Raw genomic sequence first — 27,858 nt, 5'->3', positions numbered from 1 at the left:
GATGCTATTTATATGAAGCCTGAATACACGCACAGACTAGTATGCAAGTTTATGGACATGCGTGTTTGTAGTAGTAGAGTTAAAATATGTGGTTGGGCGCCGTGGCTCACGCCTGTAATCCCAGCACTTTGGGAGGCCGAGGCGGGCAGATCACCTGAGGTCAGGAGTTCAAGACCAGCCTGACCAACATGGAGAAACCCCTCTCTACTAAAAATACAAAATTAGCCAGGTGTGGTGGCGCATACCTGTAGTCCAAGGGAGAATTGCTTGAGCCCAGGAGGCGGAGGTTGCGGTGAGCCAAGATCGCACTATTGCACTCCAGCTTGGGCAAAAAGAGCGAAACTCCGTCTCAAAAAATAAAAAGAAAGAGACTATCATTTCATAAGTGCTTTTTGACTATTTGAAGTCTATGTATGAATATTTGATAATTTAATCTTTTTAATTTCCTTTAGGCTTTATTGAACAACTCTCATTATTACCATATGGCCCATGGAAAAGATTTTGCATCTAGAGGAATTGAAAGTAAGTATACTTTTCATACTTAATAACATAACCAGACTGCTTGACTTGGCTCTTCTGTCTAAAGACTTAAATGTGTCTAATGTATGTATAATAGATGTTTAGTGAAGGAAGAGTAAAATAAAGAATCTCAAAAATTTGGAGAGATTTACTTAAAAAGGAAGGCCTAAGTCCAGATTTCTCCCAGCCAAGTATAACCAAGCCTAACTCTGCAAATCCAGATTTCTACCATTATATCTTCTGTTCCTTTGCCAACTTTTTCCTGAGGTTTGCCTTTATGTGTTTTTGAAGAGTCAGTTTTCATTTCCTGAAACCTGGACATCACTGAGAAGGCTGGATTCCTGAGTACTATGGGGAGATAGAGGAAGGAAGGAAGGCCCACTTAAGCTTTTGGTAGTAGAAAAATTAGAGAGAAAGAGTGAGGCATAGCGGAAAAGGAAAAGGACATTTCATAACATATCTTGTCTCCTGACATACTTTTTGAGCTGTTTTAATCTTTTGTCTCCACTTATTGTTGTTGGTAGGTACTTCCAGAAAGGTAGTCTCTTCTGGGCAGGACCTAGTCATAACCTTGGGTTGTTACTTTTCCTTCATTTGTTTCTTTACAGAGGTAGGTTTGAGGGGCTACTTACAGGCAGTCCATTGGATATAGAGATGATGTGTATGCACTAAATCATATAGAATATCATACTAGATGAAAAATGGAATGATGTAAAGAAAGAAGAGCTAGGGGTAGTCAGGAGACCTGCATTGTAGGCAAGGCTTTTACATCCTAGCTCTGTGACCCTGGGTAAATCAGAAATCTTTCAGTCTCTTTTTCCTTATCTCTAAGATATGTGTTGGTTGTTATGTGAGGTACTTTCTAAGATACCCTTCTTACCTCTAAAGTTTAATTGAGTTGAGCATTTTTATCCAATACTGTTGCTTCAGAGTTCTCTTCTGAGTTGAATGAGTGATTAAAACCTAGGTGATTAAACTTTGTCAGCCATAATTATAAGTTATTACATTTTGAAACTTTAATACTGGCTTTTATGAGCATTAGGTTGAAATTTTCCAGTTGGTGAGTGAAAAACACTGCACAGTGCTTCAAGAATTTAGCTAAGGACTAAAGATTAATTTAACAAATTACAGTGTCCGAAGTTCGCTTGAATTTAGACAAGATGATGGAGCAGAAGAGTACTGCAGTAAAAGCTTTAACAGGTGGAATTGCCCACTTATTCAAACAGAATAAGGTCAGTGTTTAATATTCAGATTTCTGCTTTACTTTGAATACACATTAAACTTTGCATTATGGAGTGATGATATTTGAACTTGGTTACAGGGGAATATTTATTTAATTTAAAATAGCTTGCTAACCTGAAATAGATTTCCTTGACATATATCACATGTTTTGCTGCATGGTGTAGCATTACTGAGTAAGGAAGCATTTTGTTTTAGATAAATTATTTACAGAGTAATTTTTCCTTGGAATGATTCATCAAACAAATTACTTTAAACTTTGCGAATTTATAAACATTATTTCATAAAGGTTATTCATGTCAATGGATATGGAAAGATAACTGGCAAAAATCAAGTCACTGCTACGAAAGTTGATGGCGGCACTCAGGTTGTTGATACAAAGAACATTCTTATAGCCACGGGTTCAGAAGTTACTCCTTTTCCTGGAATCACGGTATTTGTGCTTCGTAATTTACAACCATTACAACTTTTCTTTAGAAATATGTTTTATAAATTATTTATGCTATTTGTGAACTTTGAATGAGAGATTTCTGACTGAAATACTATATTTTGATGGTCATTCAGCTTTGGGAAGTTACCTGTCTTTATTCTGCAGTGATTTTGACCAGCTATAGAACACTTTATATTAAGATATGTTTGAGTACAGTATGAAGTTAAAATTGACCATTGCGTTTGGAATATTGGAGGATAAAATTTAAAGTCAGCATTTTTAATGGGATTTGATGGAATTAGGTATATAGATACCTCAAAACAAATAAATGACGTAGTATTTTTAGTGATTCTGCTGAGATCACAGTTTATAAATACATTTATCTCTTCATATCCTTCGTGGATTGGTTCCAGGACCCCCCCTTGGATACCAAAACCCACAGATGCTCAAGTGCCTTATGTAAAATGACATAGTATTTGCATATAATCTGCATACTTCCTCCTGTATACTTAAGTCATCTCTAGGTTGCTTATAATACCTAATACACTGTAAATGCTATGCAAGTAGTTCTTATACCGTATTGTTTAGGGAATAATGACAAAAAAACCCATCTGTACATGTTTGGTACAGATGCAGCCATCAATTTTTTTTCTGAATATTTTCAGTGCATGGTTGGTTAAATCTGCAAATTCAGAACCCATAGATATGGAGGGTCGACTGTACTAGGTTTTTCAGATTATTTTGATTATATCTTTTGTTTTTCTTACAGATTGATGAAGATACAATAGTGTCATCTACAGGTGCTTTATCTTTAAAAAAAGTTCCAGAAAAGATGGTTGTTATTGGTGCAGGAGTAATAGGTGTAGAATTGGTAAGTGTTGTCTTTCTGCTTCTTATTACCTCCTTGGAGTTGGAAGAGACTTAAAGGTCACCTTTTTGATTCTTTGTATAACATTATAGGCTGATCAGCATTGAGTTTTGCTTGAACACTTCTAGTAAAAAGAGTTTACTTTTGTTTTTTTCAAGACAACCTATTTATTTACTCATTTAGAATGTTCTTCTTTATTTTAGTCTGTTTCCTTGTACCTTCCACCCTCCTATTTCCTAGAACTGGTCTAATTCTTTTTTAATATGACAGCCATTCAGATATTTGAGGACAGCTTTTATCCTGAGCAAATTGCATTCCAGATAAAGATTATTCTCTTTACCACGACATACATGATTTGGCTCTTCCCTTCTCTATCCTCATCTTTATGCCTCTTAGGTTTTAGAAATGTCAAACTACTTGCATTTCTCTGAACACCATGTTATTTTAGACCTTCTGTCTGCCTTGTTCTCCCTTCTTGTCCATTTGGCAGCTTTCCACACAATTCCAATGACTTCCCTCCATTTTAGAGCCAGTGTGCCTTGTAATCACCAGGAATTGCTCTACTTCTGAAATATTACATTCAGATGTTTTATTATCTGTATAATAATATAATCTATATAATATATTGTAGTTTTATTTTTAGTTTTTTGAGGAACCTTCATACTGTTTTCCGTAGTGGCTTTACTAACTTACTTTCCACTAACAGTGTATGAGGGTTCTCCTTTCTCCACTTCCTTGTCAGCATTGCCATCTTTTTGATAAAAACCATTTTAACTGGGGTGAGATGATAGCTCATTGTGATTTTGATTTGTATTTCTGAATTAATAATGTTGAACAATTTTTCATACATGTGTTGTCCATTTGAATGTCATCTTTTGAGAAATGTCTATTCAGATCTGGTGCTTATTTTAAAACTGGATTTTTTTTTGAGCTCCTTATATATTCTGATTATTAATCTCTTGTCAGATGGATAGTTTGCAAATATTTTCTTCCATTCTGTGGGTTGTCTCTTTGTGAATTGTTTCCTTGGCTGTGCAAAAGTTTTTTAACTTAATCCCATTTGTCTGTTTTTGCTTTATTGCCTATACTTTTGAGGTCTTACACAATGAGTCTTTGCCCAGACTAGTGTTCTGGAGCATTTCTCCAATGTATTCTTTCAGTAATTCTATAGTTTCAGATTTTAGATTCAAGTCTTTAATCCATTTTGATTTGACTTTTGTATATGGTAAGAGAGAGGGGTCTAGTCTCATTCTTCTGCATACGGTTATCCAGTTTTCCTAGCACCATTTATTGATGAGACTGCCTTTTCCTCATTGTGTTTGTGATACCTTTGTTGAAAATGAGTTAGCGGAAAACGTGTGGATTTATATTTGGGTTTTTTATTCTGTTCCATTGGTCTATGTGTCTTTTTATGACAGTATGATGTTATGCTATTTTGGTTACTACAGCTTTTTAGTAAATTTTGAAGCTGGGTAATATGATTCTTCCAGGTTTTTTGTTGTTGTTGTTCAGGATTACTTTGGCAGTTGAAGAATGTCATTGGTAGTTTGATAGGGATTGCATTGAATCTGTAAATTACTTTGGGTAGTATTGTCATTTTAATGATATTAATTTTTCCAGTCTATGAATATGAACTATTTTTTGTGTCCTCTTCAATTTGTTTTATCAGTGTTTTTTAGTTTTTTATGTATAGATCTTTCACATCTTTGGCTAAATTGATTCTTAGGTGTTTTATATTCTCTGTAGCTATTGCAAATGGGATTGCTTTTTTTTTTCTTTTTTAGATTGTCCACTATTGGTGTATATAAATGCTACTGATTTTTGTATGTTGATTTTGTATCCTGCAACTTTACTGAATTAGTTTGTAAGTTTAATAGTTTTTTGGTGGAGTCTTTAGATTTTCTAAATATAAGATCATATAGTCTGCACAAAAGATTAATTTGACTTCTTCCTTTCCAATTTGATTGCCCTTTGTTTCTTTCTCCTCTATAATTGCTGAGGCCAGGACTTCCAGTATTATGTTGAGAAAAGTGGTGAAAAATGAGCATTCTTATATTGTTCCAGATCTTAGAGGAAAGGCTTTCAATTTTTGCCCGTTCAGTATGATGTTGTCCGTGAGTTTGTCTTACTATTTTGAGGTGTGTCCCTTCTATATCCGGTTTTTTGAGGGTTTTTATCATGAAGGGATGTTGAATTTTTATTAAAGGCTTTTTCAGCATCTGTTGAAATGATCATATGGTTTTTGTTCTTGGTTCTGTTAATGTGACGAATCATGTTTATTGGTTTATGTATGTTGAATCATCCTTGCATCTCTGGGATGAATCCTGCTTGATCATGGTGAATGATCTTTTTAATGTGTTGTTGAATTCAGTTCATTGTGGTTTTAACTTAGATTTCTCTAATGACTTACAGGGTTGAGCATTTTTTAATGTACTTATTTGCCATCTCTGTATCTTCCCTCTTCAGACATTTGTCCATTTTTTATTGAATTTTTCTTAGTTTGGAGAATTCTTTGTATATTCTGGATATAAATCCCTTATCAGATAGAAGTTTTGTAATTTTTTTCCCCAGTCTGTGGCTTCTGTTTTTGTGTTCTCAATGTTATCTAAAACTTTCTAATTTTGATGAGGTCCAATTTATCATTTTTCTTTTATGGATTGTGCTTTTGGTGTTACATCAAAGAAATCTTTGCCTAACTCAAGGTCAATTCTAGGATTTCCTCTCCTAGGTGTTCTTCTAGAAGTTTCATAGTATTGGGTTTTACATTTAGGTCCATGATCCATTTTGAGTTAACTTTTATATGTACATAGTGTTAGATTTTTAGTGTCACTGTATTGCCTCTAGTTAACTCAGTCTTCATACCAGAAATTCATGAGATTTTTTAAATGAATGCCCACACCTAATTTAGGGAAGGTAAACTTGTATAGTTCATTTGAATTACCAGATGGTTTTAGTATACATTCTTGCAAAGGATATGTTCATGGTTTTTCATATTTAATGCTGTGAAATTATGTTTATCTTGCCAGTTATGTATTGTTTAATATATAATTGTTTAGAAGTTATGCTAATTTTCAAAATGTTAAAGTAAACTGGCATTCAGTTTAAATTATAATTTGAATGAAAAAGTAAAAATTTGTCCTTTGTTGAGAAAAGAAAATAGGAAGCCAGTTTAATATTCTGCAAACATCAGTGATTTGTAGCCTACTTCCTTTTCCTCAAGACCTTTGCACTTGCTGTTTCCCTCTGCCTAGAACAACCCTTTTCCCCCAGTTAACTAGATAGTTCATTGCCTCATTCTTTCAAGTTTTGTGCAAATGTCACTCCCAGTGAGGCTTTCCCCAACCGTGCTATTCAAAATTGTAATCCCAGTAATCAGTAGTCCCAGTTTTACTTCCTGTTTTATTTTTCTTGTAGCACTTTATTCTCTGTTATGAACTTTACGTATTTGTCTATGTCCCCTGCCAGAATATAAGATCCTTGAGAACAGAGATTTTAGCCTTGTTCACTAATGTATGCCTAGAAGCTAAAATATTGCCTAGCATGTAGTATTCAACAGATATTGAATGAATAAGTTAATAAATGTATGAAGTTATACATATTTAACACAGGGTTAATTTTAAACCTCAGAGCTTCTCCATAGGAACATACTAGTGAAAGAAGAAAATATTTTACAATAAATTATTAAGATGATTTCATAAACATTTGCTATAGAAACTTTTATGATTATTGGGGTTTTTATTTGCAGGGTTCAGTTTGGCAAAGACTTGGTGCAGATGTGACAGCAGTTGAATTTTTAGGTCATGTAGGTGGAGTTGGAATTGATATGGAGATATCTAAAAACTTTCAACGCATCCTTCAAAAACAGGGGTTTAAATTTAAATTGAATACAAAGGTTACTGGTGCTACCAAGAAGTCAGATGGAAAAATTGATGTTTCGTAAGTATACATCATTTGTTTTTGATGTAGCATCCCTGTCTTGTTTCTTTAAGCAAAACACTCAACTTTCAAAATCAGCTTAGCAAATACAGGTTTTTTTCTAACATAAGGTCATTTTATTACTTAATATCACTCAGTTGCTTATCAAATTATTGCATTAGCACATTGAAATTTATGATTAGGTTAATGCTAGAAAGATTAATCCAATATTCTCATTGTTGTACCTTCTTATAGTGTATTCAGAAAAATTTAAATTCCCAATATTCAATAAAATTGAACCAATATTTTTTGGCAGATATATGGGGAAATCAGTAATAAAAGATTGTTTACTATACGTCTGGTACTCTACTGATTAAATACTTTAGTGGCATTTCACATATTTAATGAATTAGTTCTTAAATAAATATTTAAATTAAATAGTTAGTAGTATTTAAATAGTTTAATAACTAACTTTTACTCAAAGATAAGAAGCTGAATTCATTGACTTAATTAATGACTAACTTGCCACACAGCTAGTGGGTGGCAGTCAGTAGTTGAATTTGGATTTTTGTGACCCAAAGACCGTATTCTTAACTGCTGTTTTATTATACTGTGGTTTTTGTGAGATTTTAATAATGGACCTCTAGATTTTAATGATAAATCTCTTTCATTGTCTGAGTCTTATGTTTGCATTCAAATAACTTATATTGTTAAAAATGTCATCAGTGCTGGCTGGTTGTGGTGGCTCACACCTGTAATCCCAGCACTTTGGGAGATCGAGGTGGGTGGATCACGAGATCAGGAGATCAAGACTAGCTTGGCCAACGTGGTAAAACCCCATCTCTACTAAAAATACAAAAATTAGCTGGATGTGGTGGCGTGCACCTGTAGTCCCAGCTACTCAGGAGGCTGAGGCAGGAGAATCTCTGAAACCTGGGAGGTGGAGGTTGCTGTGAGCTGAGATTGCACCACTGTACTCCAGTCTGGCGACAGAGCAAGACTCTATCTCAGAAACAAAACAAAACAAAAATGTCATCAACAGTTGAGAAATAACTGGCCTTAAATTTCTAAGCCTATCAATTTATGCAGATGTGTATTTAACATTTATATACTGTTTGTTATCTAGTATTGAAGCTGCTTCTGGTGGTAAAGCTGAAGTTATCACTTGTGATGTACTCTTGGTTTGCATTGGCCGACGACCCTTTACTAAGAATTTGGGACTAGAAGAGCTGGGAATTGAACTAGATCCCAGAGGTAGAATTCCAGTTAATACCAGATTTCAAACTAAAATTCCAAAGTAAGTTGGATAATTGTCTGCATTTTCAGTAATTTTAAAATTTATTTCAAACAGTATTTTGAAAAGTAAGATTTTTATGCTTAAAATATGTATTGGCTTTGGGGAAGAACAGTAAACTTACAAAATGTAAAATAAAAAAGAACTGAATTTTACTCAGAGATAAGAAGCCGAATTCATAGATTTTTGAAGAGCTGCATTTGATACATTTTTTGGTGACTTATTTACTGGAAACTTCTGTTACCATGATGTAACTGAAGATAAGTAGCTGTGCTTTCAGAAATTCATTGTGTTTCTTTTGATTTCTGTGGTAGTATCTATGCCATTGGTGATGTAGTTGCTGGTCCAATGCTGGCTCACAAAGCAGAGGATGAAGGCATTATCTGTGTGGAAGGAATGGCTGGTGGTGCTGTGCACATTGACTATAATTGTGTGCCATCAGTGATTTACACACACCCTGAAGTTGCTTGGGTTGGCAAATCAGAAGAGCAGTTGAAAGAAGAGGTAAGTCTGAACATGGGTGGTTTTACGCCAATGTGTGAGTTGTGCCAATGACACTGGTGGTTGAGAAACAGCATTTTATCATTATGCTAATGTATTTAACAGCTGTGAAATATAGTTTAGCTTATATATTTTTTCCTTGTTAGCATTATAAAGAGATCATTCACAGATTTATCAGCAGTAATTGAGAGGAGGAGAAGTTGCTTATATTAAAAAACTAGTAATTCCAGATTTTTTATATTTGGCTTTGAAATATAACCAGATGGACAGACATTTGTATTTGCTTGCATTTGTGCCCAAGATACATTTCATTAACCAGTCTTTTGGTCTTTCCTTCTATGTGCTTTGCGAACAATTACCTTCTTGGGATTTATTTTCTGAACAAATGGTAGATGATGTTACTAATTGGAATGAACTTTTCTGGCACTTACGTAGATTCTTTTTTTCTGACTGTCACACAGGGTATTGAGTACAAAGTTGGGAAATTCCCATTTGCTGCTAACAGCAGAGCTAAGACAAATGCTGACACAGATGGCATGGTGAAGATCCTTGGGCAGAAATCGACAGACAGAGTACTGGGAGCACATATTCTTGGACCAGTGAGTATTATAAAACCAGAGAAATCCCATTAAGATTTCTAGAAAGCATCACTGTTTATTAATTATAAACCGCCTGGTGTTACTCTGAGGTTGCTCATTTCCAGCAAAACTTTGAATATGGCTCTCTCTACATCATTTCTAGAAGAATACCAGCAGCACTCTCACAGTCTTGCTCACTGTATCATCTACTTTCTGTCCTGCAGCCAAGATTCTCTCTTTAAAACATATACCAGATTATGCCCCTGAAAGTCCTCCAGTGGTGCTTTTCAACTTCAGATTGTTACATCCAGGGCCTCACTGAATCTGTTTGTGCCTACTTTTCTGACCTCTTCTTTTTCTGCTCTCCTTTACTCATTAATTCCATGTCACATGGGCCTTCTCTCATTTTCACAAATGTTTGCATTTTAGGGCCTTTGTGCTTAAGGTACCCTCTGCTTAAACTGTTCTGCCTCCAGATCTTTGAATGGCTGGCTCCTATTGTTCAGGTCTCAGCTCAAATGTTACCTCCTAAGGGAAGCCTTTCCTACCACTGAGCCTAAAGTATATATCTTTCTTATAGATATCTCTTGTATCTGATGTAACAATAATGAGAATAGAATATTTGAGTGCTGTGTCACTTTAGTATACATTTTGTTATTTTTACATAAGCATTGTAAGATAGGTGCTGTTATTTTTGAGGTGAAGAAACTGAATGAAGCATACAGAACCAATGAATGGTTAAGGTAGTAAATGGTAGATATGAATTGAAGGCCCTTTGGCTTCAGAGCCCAAGCTCTTCAGTGTCGCCTTTTCTGTTAAGCTTTTCCTGACTTTTCTTCAACTGATAGACAGATTTAAGGCGTTTTTAAGATCTAAAAGCTTCCTCTGTTAACCATTGCTATCCTATTAGCATGTAGTTTTTACCATGGTAGCAAATTTACTTGGCTTGTTATTTTAAAGGGTGCTGGAGAAATGGTAAATGAAGCTGCTCTTGCTTTGGAATATGGAGCATCCTGTGAAGATATAGCTAGAGTCTGTCATGCACATCCGGTAATTATTAACAACATATAGAATTGATGGTTGCCTAAATTTTCTTCTGGCCCACAAATATTTGTTTTTTAATTCTAAATTTCTTCCCTTGCAGACCTTATCAGAAGCTTTTAGAGAAGCAAATCTTGCTGCATCATTTGGCAAATCAATCAACTTTTGAATTAGAAGATTATATATTTTTTTTCTGAAATTTCCTGGGAGCTTTTGTAGAAGTCACATTCCTGAACAGGATATTCTCACAGCTCCAAGAATTTCTAGGACTGAATTATGAAACTTTTGGAAGGTATTTAATAGGTTTGGACAGAATGGAATACTCTTATATCTATATTTTACATAAATTTAGTATTTTGTTTCAGTGCACTAATATGTAAGACAAAAAGCTACTTATTGTAGCATCCTGGAATATCTCCGTCAACTCATATTTTCATGCTGTTCATGAAAGATTCAATGCCACTGAATTTAAATAGCTTTTTTCTCTGATACAGAAAAGTTGAATTTTACATAGATGGAGTTAGAATTTGATATGTGAACAGTTGTGTTTGAAGCGAAGTGATCAAGTTATTTTTAATTTGGTTTTCACATTAGAAACAAGTCAGTCATTCAAATAAGATTCAAATGTCTATAAACCAAACTGATGTAAGTAAGTGGCTTCTTACTTGTTTTATTTAACCCCTGAATTCTTTTAGTTTAGGGGTAGATTCCATCGTTGTCTACAACTCTGAAGGGTAATTACATAGTTATCCAAATTAAGAGAGTCTATTTAAGGAACTCAAATACGTGGGGATTCAAATGTATTACAGTGGAGAATGAAGATACTGAAATAAACATCTTAAATATTCATTTACTGGTTATTATGAGTACGTGTTGAGATGGTCGTAGTTTTTTTTACGACTACCTCTAGTGTATATTCTTATTTAGTAGGCCTGAATGCATCTTTATTTTCATGTTATAGGACAATATTAAGGCATTTTAAAGGTCATTATCCTTTCATCTATTTTAGAGACACCTACTAAATGTTTAATATATACTTTTGGAGAAGTATAACATAAGGGAGTCTTTAATCTGTGTTTTCCTTGGCTGGGTAAATGACTATTTAAAGAGTGGTATAAAATTGGATGTGTGGTGTTTAAAATGACCATGTCCTAAGGAGACTTAAGTAACAAAGTACTAAATGCTAAGTAGGCTTTTGTATATTGTAACAAATTACTAAATGCTAAGTAGGCTTTTGCATATTATAACTAAATTTAAGAATAATTCAGATTAAGTAGTTCTGAAATTTGGTATAGATAGCATAGATTGTCTCATGCTCATTATGAGTGACATAACGACCCTGGATTCTGTTACATACTTCTAAAGAAAATTGATAGTTGTCTAACTTGGCTGAACACCAACTCCAAACTCTGTCTTCTTTGTAGGTGGCAGCAGCTGAAATCCCTTCTCAGTTGTTTTAGCTTTAGCTATGCTGCTGGAAGTCTTTCCCATGCAAGTGTGTAGTTCAGGGGTCAACCAGAGTTTGGGCAGAAGTCTGCCCCTTCTGTGCCTCCTGTTTTTTTGGGGTTTCCCCTTCATGTTCCAGCTGTTGTGGTTGCCCCATATTCTGCCCTCTGATCCTTAACCAATAAAACTTGGCTTCTGTTTCCCTCTCAAGTGAGAACCTATTAAAAATGAGACATTGAGCCAGTGCTGTTCACTTTTTAAGTGCCAGCTCCCCTCTACTTTTCACCTGTTTGTAGTTGTTTCCAGTGCCTTTAGTTTTTCCTAAAATATGTTTGTTCAGAGTTTGCAGTTGCGATCAGCAGGAGGGTTGGTCTGGTATCTGTGTGCTACTTTGGCATTATTGGAAGTGAACTCTGCATCTTTTTAAAAATTTGAAATCCCAGTATCACGTGAAGTGCTGTTAATGTAAATACCAACATATCCCTTACTCGGGAAAAAAAGTTTTTAGTTAGGGAATAGTGAAATATAATTTAATATGGAATCCTAGCTGTAGAGACACAAAACAGTTAAATCCATCTTTAAGTGTTTACATTCAGTATGAGAATGCAAATCTGGGTGGGGAATAAAGTCCTAAGAATAAAACAAGTTTTTTCAGTTACTGTTATCTACTAAGCTCTCAATATTTTCATAGCTTGTGAAGAGTGAGATTAATTGTCCACTTCATTGAACTGATTAAAATAAATTCAACCGGCTGGGAGCAGTGGCTCACTCCTGTAATCCCAGCACTTTGGGAGGCCAAGGTGGGCGAATCACCTGTGGTCAGGAGTTTGAGACCAACCTGGCCAACGTGGTAAAACCCCATCTCTACTAATTAAATATAAAAATTAGCCAGGTGTGGTGGCAGGCCCCTGTAATCCCAGATACTAAGGAGGCTGAGGCAGGAGAATCACTTGAACCCAAGAGGCGGAGGTTGCAGTGAACTGAGATCATGCCACTGCACTCTAGCCTGGCGACAGAGCGAGACTGTGTCTCAAAAAAAAAAATAATAATAATTTCAAAGTGAGATCTTTAATTGTTTAGCTGAAAAGGAATGGAGAGTTTCTACTGTGTTAAGTAAAATACTTATATAATTGCTCTAGTAGATGAGATATGACAATTTTGCTAGTTATTAGGATTTTTTTTTTTTAAGTTCTGGGGTACATGTGCAGAAATGCAGATTACATAGGTATACATGTGCCATGGTGGTTTGCTGCACCCATCAACCCATCATCTACACTAGGTATTTCTCCTAATGCTCTCCCTCCCCCACCCCCATCCCTGTGTCCATGTATTTTCATTGTTCAGCTCCCACTTACAAGTGAGAACATGTGGTGTTTGGTTTTCTATTTTTGTGTTAGTTTGCTTAGAATGATGGTTTCCAGCTTCATCCATGTCCCTGCAAAGAACGTGAACTCATCCTTTATTATGGCTGCATAGTATTCCATGGTGTATATGTGCCACATTTTCTTTATCCAGTCTGTCATTGATGGCATTTGGGTTGGTTCCAAGTCTTTGTTATTGTGAACAGTGCCTCGATACACATATGTGTGCATGGGTCTTGATAGTAGAATGATTTATAATCCTTCGGGTATATACCCAGTAATAGCATTGGTGTGTCAAATGGTATTTCTAGTTCTAGATCCTTGAGGAATTGCCACACTGTCTTCCACAATGGTTGAACTAATTTACACTCTCACCAACAGTGTAAAAGCGTTCCTATTTCTCCACAGTCTCTCCAGCATCTGTTTGCTGACTTTTTAATGATCGTCATTCTGACTGGCATGAGATGGTATCTTATTGTGGTTTTGATTTGCATTTCTCTAATAACTGGTGATGATGAACTTTTTTTCATGTTTGTTGACTGCATAAATGTCTTCTTTTGAGAAGTGTCTGTTGATACCCTTCGCCAGTTTTTTGATGGGGTTGAAGTTCTTTGCAAAAATTTTCTCCCATTCTGTAGGTTGCCTGTTCACTCTGATGATAGTTTCTTTTGCTGTGCAGAAGCTCTTTAATTAGATCCCACTTGTCAATTTTGGCTTTTGTTGCCATTGCTTTTGGTGTTTTAGTCATGAAGTCTTTGCCCATGCCTGTGTCCTGAATGGTGTTGCCTAGGTTTTATTCTAGGGTTTTCATGGTTTTAGGTCTTAGGTTTAAGTCTTTAATCCATCTCGAGTTAATTTTGTATAAGGTATAAGGAAGGGATCCAGTTTCAGCTTTCTGCATATGGCTAGCCAGTTTTCCCAACACCGTTTATTAAATAGGGAATCCTTTCCCCATTGCTTGTGTCAGGTTTGTCAAAGATCAGATGGTTGTAGATGTGTGGTATTATTTCTGAGACCTCTGTTCTGTTCCAGTGGTCTGTATATCTGTTTTGGTACCAGTACCATAAAAGTGACAAATTAATTGCTTTGGGCCAGAGGAAAGGTACTGACTTACAGCTGTTTACATAACTTTTGTCCAGGCCCAGCTTCAGATGCAGCTGTGTTGGATGTGTGGGTGGTTGTTAAGCAGTCCACAAAATAGTCTTGCTCTAAGAGTGTGTGAAAAAAACACATAGGGGCTGGCCTTTTATACAGCTAGTTAGGCAATAAAGTTGACATGGGCCTGGCAATTACTTCCTTAGATTAGTTGCAAAATCACACAAAATACAATACAAAAGCTGGGAAATTAGGGCATCATTCTGTGCTCTGTAGTAGCATTGCTCAATTGGCAAGAGCAGTATCCATAAATTCTGGCCTGATTTAATTGAAACCTGCCCCTCAGTAACCCTGGTCCTTTTCTAGGCAGTAATGATTATAAGCCCTAGTTCATCCTGCTGATTTTCTCATTCCTCGAGCAAGGAATACTTAGAGGAGTTTTGATGGTTGGAGCAACTCAGCAACCATTGAAACAGTGATGGTAGCATAGATATTTGTCCTCCTTAACCTCAACCTGGGAATCCCACTGGGAAGGTGATTGGGGGGAGGGGAGTCAAGGGTGTGGAGTTTTGGAGGATGTTTACCTGTCAGATAAATATAATAGCTTGTTCATAGACAACATAAATTAGGGTCTTCATGGAGGCAGTAAACTTGTTTATAAATCCAAGTTTACCATGAAAAAAAACATTCTTTGCTAAAGGGATTCATCAACAATCAGTAAAAGTAACAAGTACACCAAAATATATATACAAAAGCACTGTACTTTATTTAACTCCATACAAAATGTGATTAAAAAATTAAATAGGTGATGAGTTTTATTTTGAAGATCATTAAGTCAGTTTTTAAAATGTAGCTGTTTTACCTTGGTCACCTCAGCCGTTTTATATTCTCCTTTGTTACAAGCACGTGCTATAAACAGCAACTTTCTGGCTTATATCCTTAAGGAGTGAACGGACTTCTCCTTCCAGTCTTACTAATTCTTGAGCTTTATCTTCTAAGTATTTTTGATTGTCTTCATATTTTCTTTCTAAATCTGGGGATATATATATAAAGTCTGAGCAATTTATACTATGATGATCTCAAGACAAAGTGAATAGATTTTTCACTTTGAAATAAACTATCGATGACTTAAATTTAAAATAATTAAAAACAAGACCCACCTTTGAGCAGTTGCAGCTTGCTGTTTGCTTGAGCTAAAAGAGTTTTTGCTTCATTTTGTAGCATTTCAGCTTTCCTTCTGGCATCAGCTGACTCCTCAGTTTTTTTGGCAATTAAATTTTCTACTTTTTTATATTTTTCATCAAGTTCACCATCTAAAGTCTGTAGTTCCACATTTAGACAGAAAGAAGTGGTAATGTTAGTGTCAGTTTAAGAGCAATAGTATAATCATGGCATGGATTCTGGATATTCAGGCTTCATTAAGTTATTCACTGGTAAGTAATTTAAAATTTTATCTTCAAACAGTGGAATTGAACGCAAAGTAGACATGATTTTAAAGAACATTTCAAAAAATTCTGGAGTTGCAGCAGGTCCTTAGGGCTAAGTCCTCATTTTCTTGATTATTACTTTTCTATAGAAAATTGTAGCATAATTGTATTGTGAATTACATAGAGAAGTGCAGATTTTTCAAAAGTAAATTAGATATTAGAGAAGCCCATATTGAAATGGAGGCCCTTTGGATCTTGACTAAATTAGGGTTTGTGAAGACTTGCTTATAAGGAAATCAGAGGAAAAAAATTAAACAAAAGATATAGGAAGGAAAGGTGAGATTGTAGCATATGCAAGAAGTGAGTGAGTGAGAAGAGAAATGGGGTGTGGGGTTGGAATGCAAATTATTCTTTTTAGAAACTGTTCAAATAACCATTTATGGAAATTTCATTTCAAGAGGTTTTGTTTCTTTCTATTGTGATAAAATGTCATTAAGCAAAATGTCCTGAAGCAGAGTGCTTGAGAAATTTGTGCCCTCTACTGCAGGAAACCACACAAACCACAATAGAAAAGACAGCTGTCTGATACTGTGGCAATGAACTTTTCTCATTGTTTTGTTCTCTTCCCCAACCTAGAGAGAGGTAGTGAGGTTACTCTTATGTAATGCCTGAAAAGCTATAGTAACTTCCAGGAAAATTTTTGAATAGTAGAGAGTTATATACTGAAATTAGGTCCGTAAATGCAGGCGTCCCCAGCCCCCAGGCCTACGGACCAGTTAGGAACTGGGTGGGCAGGCAAGTGTTATTGCCTGAGCTCCAGCTTTTGTTATCAGTGGTGACATCAGATTCTCATAGGAGTACGAACCCTATTGGGAACTGTACATGCAAGGGATCTGGGTTGCGCGCTCCTTATGAAATCTAATGCCTGATCTGAGCTGGAACAGTTTCATCCTGAAACCATCCCCACCCCACAGTCTGTGGAAAAATTGTCTTCCAGGAAACTGGTCCTTGGTGCCAAAAAAGTTGGGGACTAGTCATTTAATGGTTTTAAGCCCCACCCCGCCACCACCAAGTTTTTAAAGCATTATTTAGAAACTAAACATGTGTTTCAGTTATTACATGGCTTCTGATTAAACATTTGGGTTGTGTGTGTTTTTCTCTGCAAAATACAGTGCCTTCCAATGAGAGGTGAGAGGTTAATTCAAAATGTGTCTCAAAGAGAGAAGATTTGGTTTCCTACTACCTGTTCTCTGTTCCAACCTGCTTTTAAAGTCTTCTCAAATGGCCTGGTAATTACTCTATGCCGTGAAGAATTTAATTGACTACAGCAGAGAAATACAAGTTCAATATGCCTGGTTTTTGTCAGTATAGTTGGCTTTTTTTTTTTTTTTTTAAATCCTGTTTTAAGACTTCTACCCCTAAGTTAATTGCATTCTTCTAAACTCTTGTCCAAGTTTGGATTTGAGGGCATAAGTCATACTTATTAGATACTTCCATATTCATTCCCATTCTTTTCCATCCACACTTCTAAAGACTGCTGTTGCAAAACAGGTCATTTGATGTTTCTGATGAATTCTGTTTCTGTTAGGTCCATGTCCCTTACTCTAAGGCAGGCAAGGAGGAGACTGGTGGCTCCTTTAACAGCATAGCCCTGAAATTACAAAGATTTACGTACCTTCTTAACATCTTCTGCGCTTTGCTTCACAGTATATACTACTTTTTCAATATATTCTGCCTCCCCAGAGTTTTGGGCAGCTTTCCGCTTAAGTTCCTCCACATTCCTCTCTAACTCGCTGATGCGCTGGGACGCGTTGAACAAGGTTTCCTCAGAAGCTGCAGTTTCAGACTCAATCTAAAAGTATGTCAGTTTTCCAGCAAGCCATTAGTTTAAGAAATTGAATTACTATGAGTACAAGTTTGGAGGAAGATTTAAGTCTGCTGTGCCATTTTGCTCTAGACCAAAAGAAGTAATTACTAAAAAGAATATTTCAGGAAAAGTTACATGAAGTGTCTAACTTTAGTCTTTGCTACATTTCATATATTCACTTCATTCTTCTGGTACTTCTGATGATCTGAGATGGATGTAAAGTTTTTTCTGACAGTAAAAAACAAAAAAGAAACCCACCCCCCCCAAGGAGCATGATGTGTTGAGAAAGCATTTTAAGGACAACTGCAGACTTTGGCTAAAGAACATTCACAAATAAGCAGCTGTGCGAAGAGGGGTTTCCATATATAAATTTCCAACTTAATGTGAGTGGGAAAATAAATCTTAAACTCTAGTAGTGGAGATTTCAGCTAATTACTGAAGAAATGGAGACTAGGGATGTTCTTTGAATTTCTGTAGAATTGTGAGACGATGTATGGTCTGGGGACATTACAGCTGTAAACTCTACATACTCAGTTATTTAGGGAAAAAAAAATTTTGGGCAACTGGTGAGGATCCACATCTGATCTCCTTTCAAAGTAGAATCAATAAACATTGACTTTTAAAAGCTAGCCAAAGTAAGCAGGTGAGCCCACGACAAAAGAATCAATTTCACTGAGCACTCAATTTTTCTTTAAAATGATCTTCAAGGACGGGTCTAATTACATAGAATTAACTGAATAACAATACTGTCATAATGAAGTTAATGGGATCAGTATAGACATAAGCTAAAATTTGTAAATATTTCAAACCTAAGGACCCTTTAATTAGAATAACATTCTTTGAGTGAATTGCTTCTGATAAGCTTTCATGAACATAGTTCAGTTAGAGGTTCTCTGTTTCTTATTGTTACAAACCTGAAACACTTCCTGCCCTCCAGGGCCCCTGAAAAACAGAACCCCAGTTATTAACTTGCATCATCAAGCCACGTATCTCACCTATAATTCAATATTTTCTAATTTGCTTTTCAGAGCAGTTTTTTTTTCAAGAAACAAGGTCTTGCTCTACTTCCCAGGCTGGAGTGCAGTGACTGTTTGTTTACAGGCATGATCATAGTGCACTATAGTCTCAAACTCATGGCCTTAAGTGATCCTCTCACCTCTGCCTCCCAAGTGGCTGGGACTACAGGCACACACCACTGCACCTGGCTTTCAAAACAATAATTTCTGTAGTCACTGACATAATACTCACTAAAATATTAACGGCAAACTGAGAAAATGGAAAAACCTAGAGATCGAAAACATCAAAATATTTATAAGTCTGGTGGGAAAACATAATTTTTCTAAACTTGAACCAATAGCCTGAAGAAAAAGCCTTATTGATACTCAAAATCTAAGGAGGAAAATGGGCAGAATTATTGACCTTTATTTAACTGACAGCAATACAATAGGGGAAGACAGGTTTTTACCAACTAATGGTAAGAAAAGCATGTTGAAAATTCATCTTCCCAGGTTTTAAACACATGGAGGATTGGCCTGAGAAGGCTGACAGTGCTGGGTATGGGAGCATTTAATTTCAAAGTATATTCTGAGAACATGTATACGGATTAGATAACTCATTAATTTTCTTCATTTTTTAAAAACTCGTAAAGTTGGAAGGAAAAAATTAACTTTTTGAGAAACAAAAGAATTTAATGGAATTATGTTTGCATTACTTCTTTTAAGAGATAGAGGATTTTTAGAGCAAAGTGCTAGATCCCTATGAAAAAGTATTCCTTATAAAAAAAATTAAGTTTTCCATGCATTCTGAATAGAATAGATACAGATTGTTTAGCTGTAAGCACTCTATTAGGTTCCTCTAGAATTGGGTATTGAAAGCAGACTGACTGTTCTCCAGTAGTTTCTAAAACTGCTATATAGTAAAATGTTTGATCACCAAAATCTTGAGACATTGGCCTTAACCATATAAGCTACTTTATAACATCAGGACAGTTTTCTAAAACTATTATACTTCATACTACTGAACAGAGTACATGCTGTTTCCTCAATGAATAGGAGTGTTTTTATTTTTTTGAGACAGAGTCTCTGTTGCCCAGACTGGAGTGTAGTGGTGTGATCTCAGCTCAAATGAAAACCTATCTCCACTTATTTTTAGCATCCATGCTAACGGAGTAGTTCAGATTTATTACAATTAAAGGAATCCTTTAATGTTGAGTTGTAAGAATTTTTGTTCATAGATAACAAATGTACTTTTCTGGTAAAAGTGTATATGTAGCTGTTTTCCCATACATGTAATGATTGTGTATGCTTACCGAAGTTAGCAGGTTCTGGGTTCCTTGAATGTCTTCATCTGCTTGTTTAATTGCCTTCTCTGCTGCGACCTGGGCCTTTTCTGCTTCTTCCAGAGCTTCCTTTACCATATCTGCAGTGACTTTAACATCTGTTGCACTTTTGCTGGTAAAATAATGAGACAGTATATTGTTGTTGAACTTGAAAAAAGTCCTCTCAGTGTTCTTTTCTTTAAAGAATAGCCTTCCTGAAATGACCCAGAGAGACTCGCATAGGTCCTTCTTAGAAGTTTCACTGGTTAAAGAGATACTTTTTACTCCATCTTAGATACACAAAATAAGCCCCTTAGATGCCATGTCTTTAGATACCTTGCTTTTTTAGCTTCTTCTAACAACATCTCAGCTCTGGCAATGTCAGCAGCACTCTGCTGTAGAATAACCTCTACTTGAGAAAGGCTTTCAACTCGTTCCCGTATATCTTCTGTCAAGTTCTGTAATTGCTGTGGGGTGCTAGGCATTTCCATTTTCAGTACTTCATTAGCAACTGCTTCAATGCTGTCCAAATCAGCACTATCCTCTGTGAAAAGCGAAGATGTCCCCAAAAAGAGGTGAAAAGAATAGATGGTTCATTCATTCAACCACTTACTGGTCATCTATGGACTAGCACGGTGGGGTTACCAAGAGACACTAACTTTCTGTTTAAGAGTTTATAATCTGTCTGGGGTTTTGGGGGAAGATGAGACCTACACACACAAAAAAGTAACTGCAGACAATTGAGTACTACTAGAATTTGTTTTAGGCTGGGTAGTGAGGGAAACCTTTGTGGAAGATGAGGAGCTGATTAGATTTTAAGGGGTAATAGAATTTGAAAGAAGAAAGGACAGTTCTAGGTGGGGAGACAGGAAGGGCAGAGCATGTTACGGGAAAGTCTAGCAGAGTGAATCTGAAGATTGTGGAAAACCATAGAGGGCCAGAGCTTAAAGCTGGGACTTAAAGGCAATGATATCTTTTAATTGAGGGTGGACAAATAGCTCAGAAACTTGTGAATGCAGATATAGAGATTCGATATTTCTTACAAATTATCTAGATTCAGGAAATTATAGAAAGGGAGAAAATTATAGACGGAAGAGAACTGGGATAGTGGGTTGTCAATGAAGCCAAGGAGTCTCAAATGTGAAATGTGGAAAATGGTGAAAAAAAAAAAGTTTATGAAGTTAAGCTTCAAATATGTCAGATCCTCATTTACTTTCGAGCTTTATGTTTTAAACTACTGAACATAAAAATGGACCCTAGAGGATTTATTCAAATAAAATATGTACTGGAATGATGGCTTCCATGGAATATTACCAAAATATCCTTAGCAAATACTGTTGACTTCTTATTAGCCATGTCTTTTTTCTTGCTAACAGAATACTGATTTTCTTCAGGCACCTGCCTCTAAGGTAAAATTATCAACCCAGCATTAAGTCTTTATTAGTTTGCCAATTACTGTAATCACATTTCCATTTTCCAGTGACATTTATGCATTGGCATGTGACTTATTTCTGGCCAGTGAGGTTTATAAGGATGACTGCATAAAGGCTTCTAGGGAAGACTTCCTCCTTTTTAGAAAGATACAAGGAATAGGTGGTCTCTTCTTCCACTATTATTGTTTATCTTTATATGATGTCTGGAACTTTGGCAGCTACCTTGTAACCATGAGGAGCTAGCGGCAAAGCCGATATGCTTAAGATGGTAGAGTAGAAAGATGAAAAGTATGTGGGTCACAGACCCAAGAAGCTATCTTGCTACTGGATATCTTATTAAGATGGGAGATAATAAACATCCTTTTTGATTAAGTCCCTTTCACTTGAGTTTTCTGTAATTTGTAGCCAAAACCATCTTTACTGGTAACGCTTGAACTGTAACTAGCAACACTCTTAACTAACTATAGGTATAATATCCTGTAAATAATAGAATTACAAAGCTTTGGGGGCAATGCCAAAATAACAAACTCTACTTCTTTAAGGTTAGAGATTACTATACATAATCTCTAACAAATTCCAAATTCAATTTTCACTGTAAATATTTGACTTTTAATTGGCTGAGTATCCCATCAGGTGTGTCTGTATCTGCATAACATTGGAGAAAGTTATTTGATACACATATATAAGTTTAAGAAGTGGAAACATTTAATACATGGACATTTTTCTTATTTGGAAATGTCAGTACACTGACAGAAATTGATTTTATCTAAAATGTAAACAGAATCACACAGAAACAAATGTCTAAAAGTAAAATGAAAAAATTTCTTACGGGTCAAAAAGTTTCTGATTTGCTTGATTAGATTTCTCAGATCCTCATTGCTCTTGTCCATTTTTTCTTTGGTAGCATTTGTCTTCAACAGAATGTCTTCAGCACTCTGTTTTGCCTCATCTGCCCTCAGTTTTGCTTCAGAGACCTAAATGTGAAGAATAAATTACCCATGGAAGACTTTCATTCTTTCTGAAGGAGACCAGAATATTGGAAATGGCCCAGAAATGATGTTGAAAAACTATGTTACTTGGAATCATGTGTCTGGGAAACAACTTTCTCCCATTCAACAAAGTATTGTGTTGTTACAGACTGCAAGTATTCAGTATAGAGATTCCTAAACAGTGTTCTTATATAAATACAACTAGCATTTAAATTTTTTCAAGTTGTTTTTAACTCCTGGCCTATAAAATAGTCCTGAGTCTTGTTCTCAGGTACCCACATAAATACTTAAGTGTGTGTCACTTTAGAAGAATAAATGCTCAGTTGCTTAGTATAGAATTTTTGTCGTACAGCTGGATGTATTTATAACCCTGGAGTCAGATAGGTAAGATGGCTATCTCAAATTATCCAGTATAAGATTTAAACATCTTGCACTAAAGCATGTGTTATTCTCCTCTGAGTAAGGAAAAAGCAAATTCTTTATCTGTAAAGAAAATCTCCCCATCTCTTTCTCTGACCTCACAGAAACATGAACTTTCATATTTGATTATGATATGCCCTTTTCATTTCAGTTAGCATTTAGAATTGATTTCTCCCTTTCAGATCCTCTAGTCCACAGCTGAAAGCAAACATACATGACAAAAACTGAGGACATCCACTAAATTACCATCTTGGAGAGCTGTTCCACTTCAGACAGGGCACTCAGGACATCTTGGTCCAAGTCCATGGCTTTCTGCCAGGCGTTGTGTGCAACAGTAACCAGACCACCACAGCCAGGCCCCCCACACTTCTTCTCTCCTTCATCAGTTCTGCAGTTTGGCCCGCCACATTCAGTCTCGGAACAGGAGGCCCCTGGGGGTGTTCCACAGGTCTGCAACAAGCCAAGGATCAGGCACAATATTTCAGATAGTGAATCTGCTGCAGCAAAACAGCTGTGCAGGGCCTGGGTGGCCCCAGAGAATGTGTAGGTGGTCCTCAGTAAGGGTGCTTGAAAACAGTGTTTGGGAGACAGAATGGAGAGGGGAGCAAAGAGTTTAGGAATAAACTAACCTGCTTGTTTCCAAGGAAACAATAGAAGTTTACAACTCATCAGTATCTTCTGCCCAAATGAGTTAAAATACTATATGAGCTCTGCCCAGGATGCAGACATCTGCTATATCAAGTTGAATTCTGCCAATGCAAGGGCCAAGGAATGCTTTCCTTTTTTTCTAACCAGTTAGATTAAAAGAAAAAGCCATTTTAAACCATCTTTGGGGCCAGCACCAGCATCATGTTAACTCCTCCGGTAAATATGGTGACATAAAAGACCTATTACCTAGCCTTTTAGTAACTTCCCATCTTGTTAGGACTGGATCATTCCACATAAAATAGCCAAGAATAGGTCAGATGCAGTCATTATTGAAAGAAAGTAGACAAAGGAGAGACTGCATAGGAATGCTGTAGTTGTAGCTGAAGAAGGATTTGTTGGCTGGTGGGATTTGAGCAGGGGAAGTGGGAAAACATTCCACATGTTAAAGAAAACAGTACAAAGGAACAAAGGTAGATGAAGCGTTTCCAAATTACCACCCCCCACAGCCATCACACATGCATAGAGTCCTCCTTTCTTACCTACCAGAACCTCTCAAAGATCACCACTTGGTCATGGCATACAAATGCAAAGTGATAAATTATAATACAAGTGTGATATATGATAGAAAAGGCTGAGCAGGAAGAAAATTGCATTTAGAGCTGTTTTGTGGAAATACTCATACTGAAAAGAAGCCAAAGATTTACTGTAGTGAAAAGCAGTTAACAGAATATTCCCAAACAAGACAAGGAAAATATTGTTTTAAAAAAGTACAAAAAAGCAGTTTTTAAATAAATACAATCAACTCTTTAGCCTAATAATTTTGAGATAATTATAATCCCATTATATCTCAAATTACAACTAAAATAAATCATTTATCTGGCTTACAAAAACACAAAAAGCTTCAGAATATAAAGTGTATTCTGCATGCTATAGAACATGAGTCTTAAGAACAGAAGTGTTTCTTTTTAAAAACCATCTGACAGCACACATAGAAGATCTGTTTTGTTTCAACAGATGGGGCAGACATGGGGGATGGGGGTGGAAAACCAGCATGGCTCTAGCTAAATATCCACAAAGATACAGAACTAGAAGTACCTGAAAAACAAAAGGACAAAAGTCTCTCGACACAAGGAAATGGCAGTAAAGAACTTACGGAAAGAATTCTCACAGGATCATTAACAAAGACAAAAACACAGTAAGAGACCTGAAGAAGCTGCTAATCCCTAGGTAGTTTACCAGGTGGAAAAGCAAGCATAGGGAAGGGCACGCATTTGAAAGGCCAGAGGAACCCCGAACCCCACCCACCGCCCATGCACCTCCCTGTTGCCCACGGAGATGCCTCCAGTTCAAGACAAAAATCCTTTAGCATGCTTAGCTGCTTCTTGTAGGTCACAGAGAACTTGTTTGTGATGACTGATTTTTTGTTTTTAAAGGAATCAATGCTGCAAGGAAAGATTGAGAGAATTGGCATTTTATGCTTAATAACTTTGTCTCCTGTTAGCTGCAATTTACACATTGCTCTAGGCCTTCATTTTTCTTTTTTCTTCATCTTTTATTTTTCCATTTAATAAATGACAGATTATTTGCTCCCTGTTTGCTATAAAGTTTCAGAAGATAATGAGTATGAAACCTAGCAGGCATCAATAAACACTGTCTTATATTGTGACTAATATTGTCTATTTCAGAGAAAGTGAGGATGAGAGGAGGGAGGAACCATCACTAAGACAAAGCTGTAATGAAGTTTGAACTCTTCTGTGCCTATGTACCTTCCATCTTTAACTTTCTCTGTGTCTCTGGGCTAAGAGAACACAAACCTTTGTCTATAAAAAATACCCTCCAAATTATCTCAGATAGGTATCCTTCCTTGAAAAAACAGGAAGGAAGAGGAAGAAACAGGCTCAGTTAGGCTTTTTTGGGGCCTTCTGCCTGATTTTCATTAAACTCACAACTCAATTTCATTTGGCTCCAGAGTTACTTTTTAAAACTTTCTGGGAAATGAATCTACTTTCTAGGCTGGTTTCAGGGTTAATCTTCACCAGGTAAAGTTACTGGAACAAAGGAACATAATAGCTAATACCCTTGAAAAAATTCTTTTGCTCCCTTTAATTTTTAACGGAAGCCCCTTCTAGAATGATTCTGATTTCCTACACTGAGATGGGTTTTATATTTCAAATCAGAACAAACTAAAAAAGGAGTGTCCAAGCTGGGTATGGTGACACATGCCTGTCATCACAGCTTCTCAGGAGGGTGAGGTGGGAGGATTGCTTCAGCCTAGGAGTTTGAGGTCAGCCTGGGCAACATAGCGAGAATCCATCTCTTTAAAAAAAAGGGGGGGGTGGGGGTGGGCAGGGGTGTTAGCCTGTAATCCCAGCACTTTGGGAGGCTGAGGTGGGAGAAGGATTGCTGGAGACCAGGAGTTCAAGACTAACCTGAGCAATGTCGTGAGACCCTATCTCTACTTAGGAAAAAAAAAAAAATTAAATGTTCACAGTGTAAAAAGGATCAAGTTTCAGTGCGATGTCACTGAGTAGCTAAAACAGAATGGGAGACCAGTCACGATTCATTCTTTAGTTGAGGACCAGAGAAACAGAAGAGGGGAGGGCTGGAAACCCATATGCTGCTGTTTTTAATCTTTCTTGGTTACAGATAGCCCATTCCAGGATCCAGAGACCTCAGCCTAGGAGTTTCACTCCTGCTGATTCATTTGCAAACTATTATAATAAAGACAAAGGATAGTGTTTTTTTTTCTCAGCACCATAGCAGTAAGGCCACACCCCCAAACCTTACCATTTCGGCAGCGGCTGAAAGGTCTAGGCTTTGCAGCTTGCCTGCCAGTTCATCAAGGAGGCGAGCCTGCTCCTCTTGTTTTTCCTTGAACTGGGATTCTCGCTCCATCATCACATCTTCTACTCTGTCTCTCATGAGGGCTGACTGTTCCACAGTACTGTTGGGTTCTGTGGTGGAGGCATTCACCCTCTCCTCTGCCTCGAGAGACATCTGGAAATACTTGGTAATGCTATCCAAGGCACCTACGGTAGGAAATGAAATTGCCCACAGTTAACCTCATCATACTAGGCTTCCTCCCCAAGCAGTGTCTATATTTGATGTCTTCAGGTCCTACATTTATTGTAAGGTTTTAAAATTCAAGAAAAAATATTTATGAAATACAGTTTTCAGGAGCAATGAATATGTGTTGTCCCATTAGCACCTACTCCAGCTCTGGAGTATGGCAAACATCTGGGTGAAAAATGAAAAATTAAGAAAATCATGCAATCTTGTTTCCATTCACAAGCAAACATCCAGTTCTTTATAAATAGCTGGTGTCAGGCAGCCTGAAGATTATATGACCAGATGACTTTTCTCAATCTTTTATTCAGATCCACTCTAATGACTAATATAGTAGCCCTCCATATTTGTAGATTCCACATAATGTGGATTCAACCAACTGTGGATAGAAAGCATTTGGAAAAAATGGTTGTACCTGTACTGAATGTGTACAGACTTTTTCTTGCCATTATTTCCTAAACAATAACGTATAACAACTATTTACATAGCATTTACATTCTATTAGGTATTGTAAGTAATCTAGAGATTATTTTAAAGTATACTGGAGGGAAAAAAAAAAAGTAAAGCTGGGTATGGTGGTTCACCTCTATAATCTCAGCTATTCAGAAGTCTGAGACGGGAGGATCACTTGAGTCCAGGAGTTCAAGATCAGCCTGAGCAGCATAGCAAGAGCCCATTTCTTAACGAAAGAAAGAAAGAGAGAGAGAGAGAAAAAGAAAGAAAAGTATATAGGAGGATATGCATGGGTTATATGCAAATACTATGCCATTTTATATAACGGACTTGGCCATCTGTGGATTTTGATTTCCGCAGTGGGTCCTGGAACCAATCCTCATGGATCCCAAGGGATGACGGTATTATATATAACAGCATGATGTGTTTTAGCTTTAGTCCAAAAGCAATCATGCATAAAACAGTATGGGTAGTTGGATAGTATGATGTAACATATTTCTACATTCTTTCACTTTTTGCTGAGGATCCTATATGGTCTAAGATATAATGATTTGCAAAAAATTTTTTCTGACCAAGCAGCATTCTTGAATGTGAAAGGATTTGCAGAAGTATTAATACCTTAAGTATTAAAAGAACCCCCTTCCAAGAAAAGGCCAGGGGATTAAACTACTAACTGGAGGGAAAAAAAAAATCAGGAAATGGATACCATTCTGATACAACTATTGCCATTCACTCTGTGAGACCTTTGCTGTGTCCCTTAGATTCTCTGTGCCCAAGTCCCACATTTGTAAAATGGGGACTTTGATCCTCATTTGTGCCAGAAACTGGATGAGCAAAGTTTTAAAATTTATTAGAAAACAATTTTTTTTTCCAAAATTGCTATATTAAAAGGTTAGACATATTGTTAAATTCATTGTCTGGGACTGAGTATTTGCACCAAAAAATGCTCAC

The 27,858-nt window shown here is 36.5% G+C and overlaps 2 protein-coding genes across 5 annotated transcripts in view; one reads left to right on the top strand and one right to left on the bottom strand.

Moving 5' to 3' along the window:
- DLD (dihydrolipoamide dehydrogenase) overlaps positions 1 to 11,434 on the top strand; it is a 45,051-nt gene extending 33,617 nt beyond the window's left edge. For all 3 annotated transcript variants that reach the window (XM_011986363.1, XM_011986365.1, XM_011986364.1), the window contains 10 exons: positions 453 to 522; positions 1,651 to 1,751; positions 2,048 to 2,191; positions 2,958 to 3,059; positions 6,802 to 6,992; positions 8,098 to 8,268; positions 8,580 to 8,769; positions 9,228 to 9,365; positions 10,305 to 10,394; positions 10,489 to 11,434. In XM_011986363.1, the coding sequence (XP_011841753.1) occupies positions 453 to 522; positions 1,651 to 1,751; positions 2,048 to 2,191; positions 2,958 to 3,059; positions 6,802 to 6,992; positions 8,098 to 8,268; positions 8,580 to 8,769; positions 9,228 to 9,365; positions 10,305 to 10,394; positions 10,489 to 10,554 (1,263 nt within the window). In that variant the 3' untranslated portion in view covers positions 10,555 to 11,434. The remainder of the gene's footprint in view (positions 1 to 452; positions 523 to 1,650; positions 1,752 to 2,047; positions 2,192 to 2,957; positions 3,060 to 6,801; positions 6,993 to 8,097; positions 8,269 to 8,579; positions 8,770 to 9,227; positions 9,366 to 10,304; positions 10,395 to 10,488) is intronic.
- Positions 11,435 to 15,030: 3,596 nt separating this feature from the next.
- The window catches only part of LAMB1 (laminin, beta 1), a 91,694-nt gene continuing 78,866 nt past the window's right edge, over positions 15,031 to 27,858 (bottom strand). For both annotated transcript variants that reach the window (XM_011986362.1, XM_011986361.1), the window contains 8 exons: positions 26,176 to 26,417; positions 22,987 to 23,190; positions 22,161 to 22,305; positions 20,235 to 20,442; positions 19,890 to 20,031; positions 17,390 to 17,566; positions 15,448 to 15,607; positions 15,031 to 15,320 (listed from right to left, as the gene is read on the bottom strand). In XM_011986362.1, the coding sequence (XP_011841752.1) occupies positions 15,184 to 15,320; positions 15,448 to 15,607; positions 17,390 to 17,566; positions 19,890 to 20,031; positions 20,235 to 20,442; positions 22,161 to 22,305; positions 22,987 to 23,190; positions 26,176 to 26,417 (1,415 nt within the window). In that variant the 3' untranslated portion in view covers positions 15,031 to 15,183. The remainder of the gene's footprint in view (positions 15,321 to 15,447; positions 15,608 to 17,389; positions 17,567 to 19,889; positions 20,032 to 20,234; positions 20,443 to 22,160; positions 22,306 to 22,986; positions 23,191 to 26,175; positions 26,418 to 27,858) is intronic.

This window comes from Mandrillus leucophaeus, unplaced genomic scaffold (assembly GCF_000951045.1).
Source record: "Mandrillus leucophaeus isolate KB7577 unplaced genomic scaffold, Mleu.le_1.0 Scaffold298, whole genome shotgun sequence".
Lineage (NCBI taxonomy): Eukaryota > Metazoa > Chordata > Mammalia > Primates > Cercopithecidae > Mandrillus > Mandrillus leucophaeus.
This window is presented reverse-complemented; position numbering and strand designations above follow the sequence as displayed.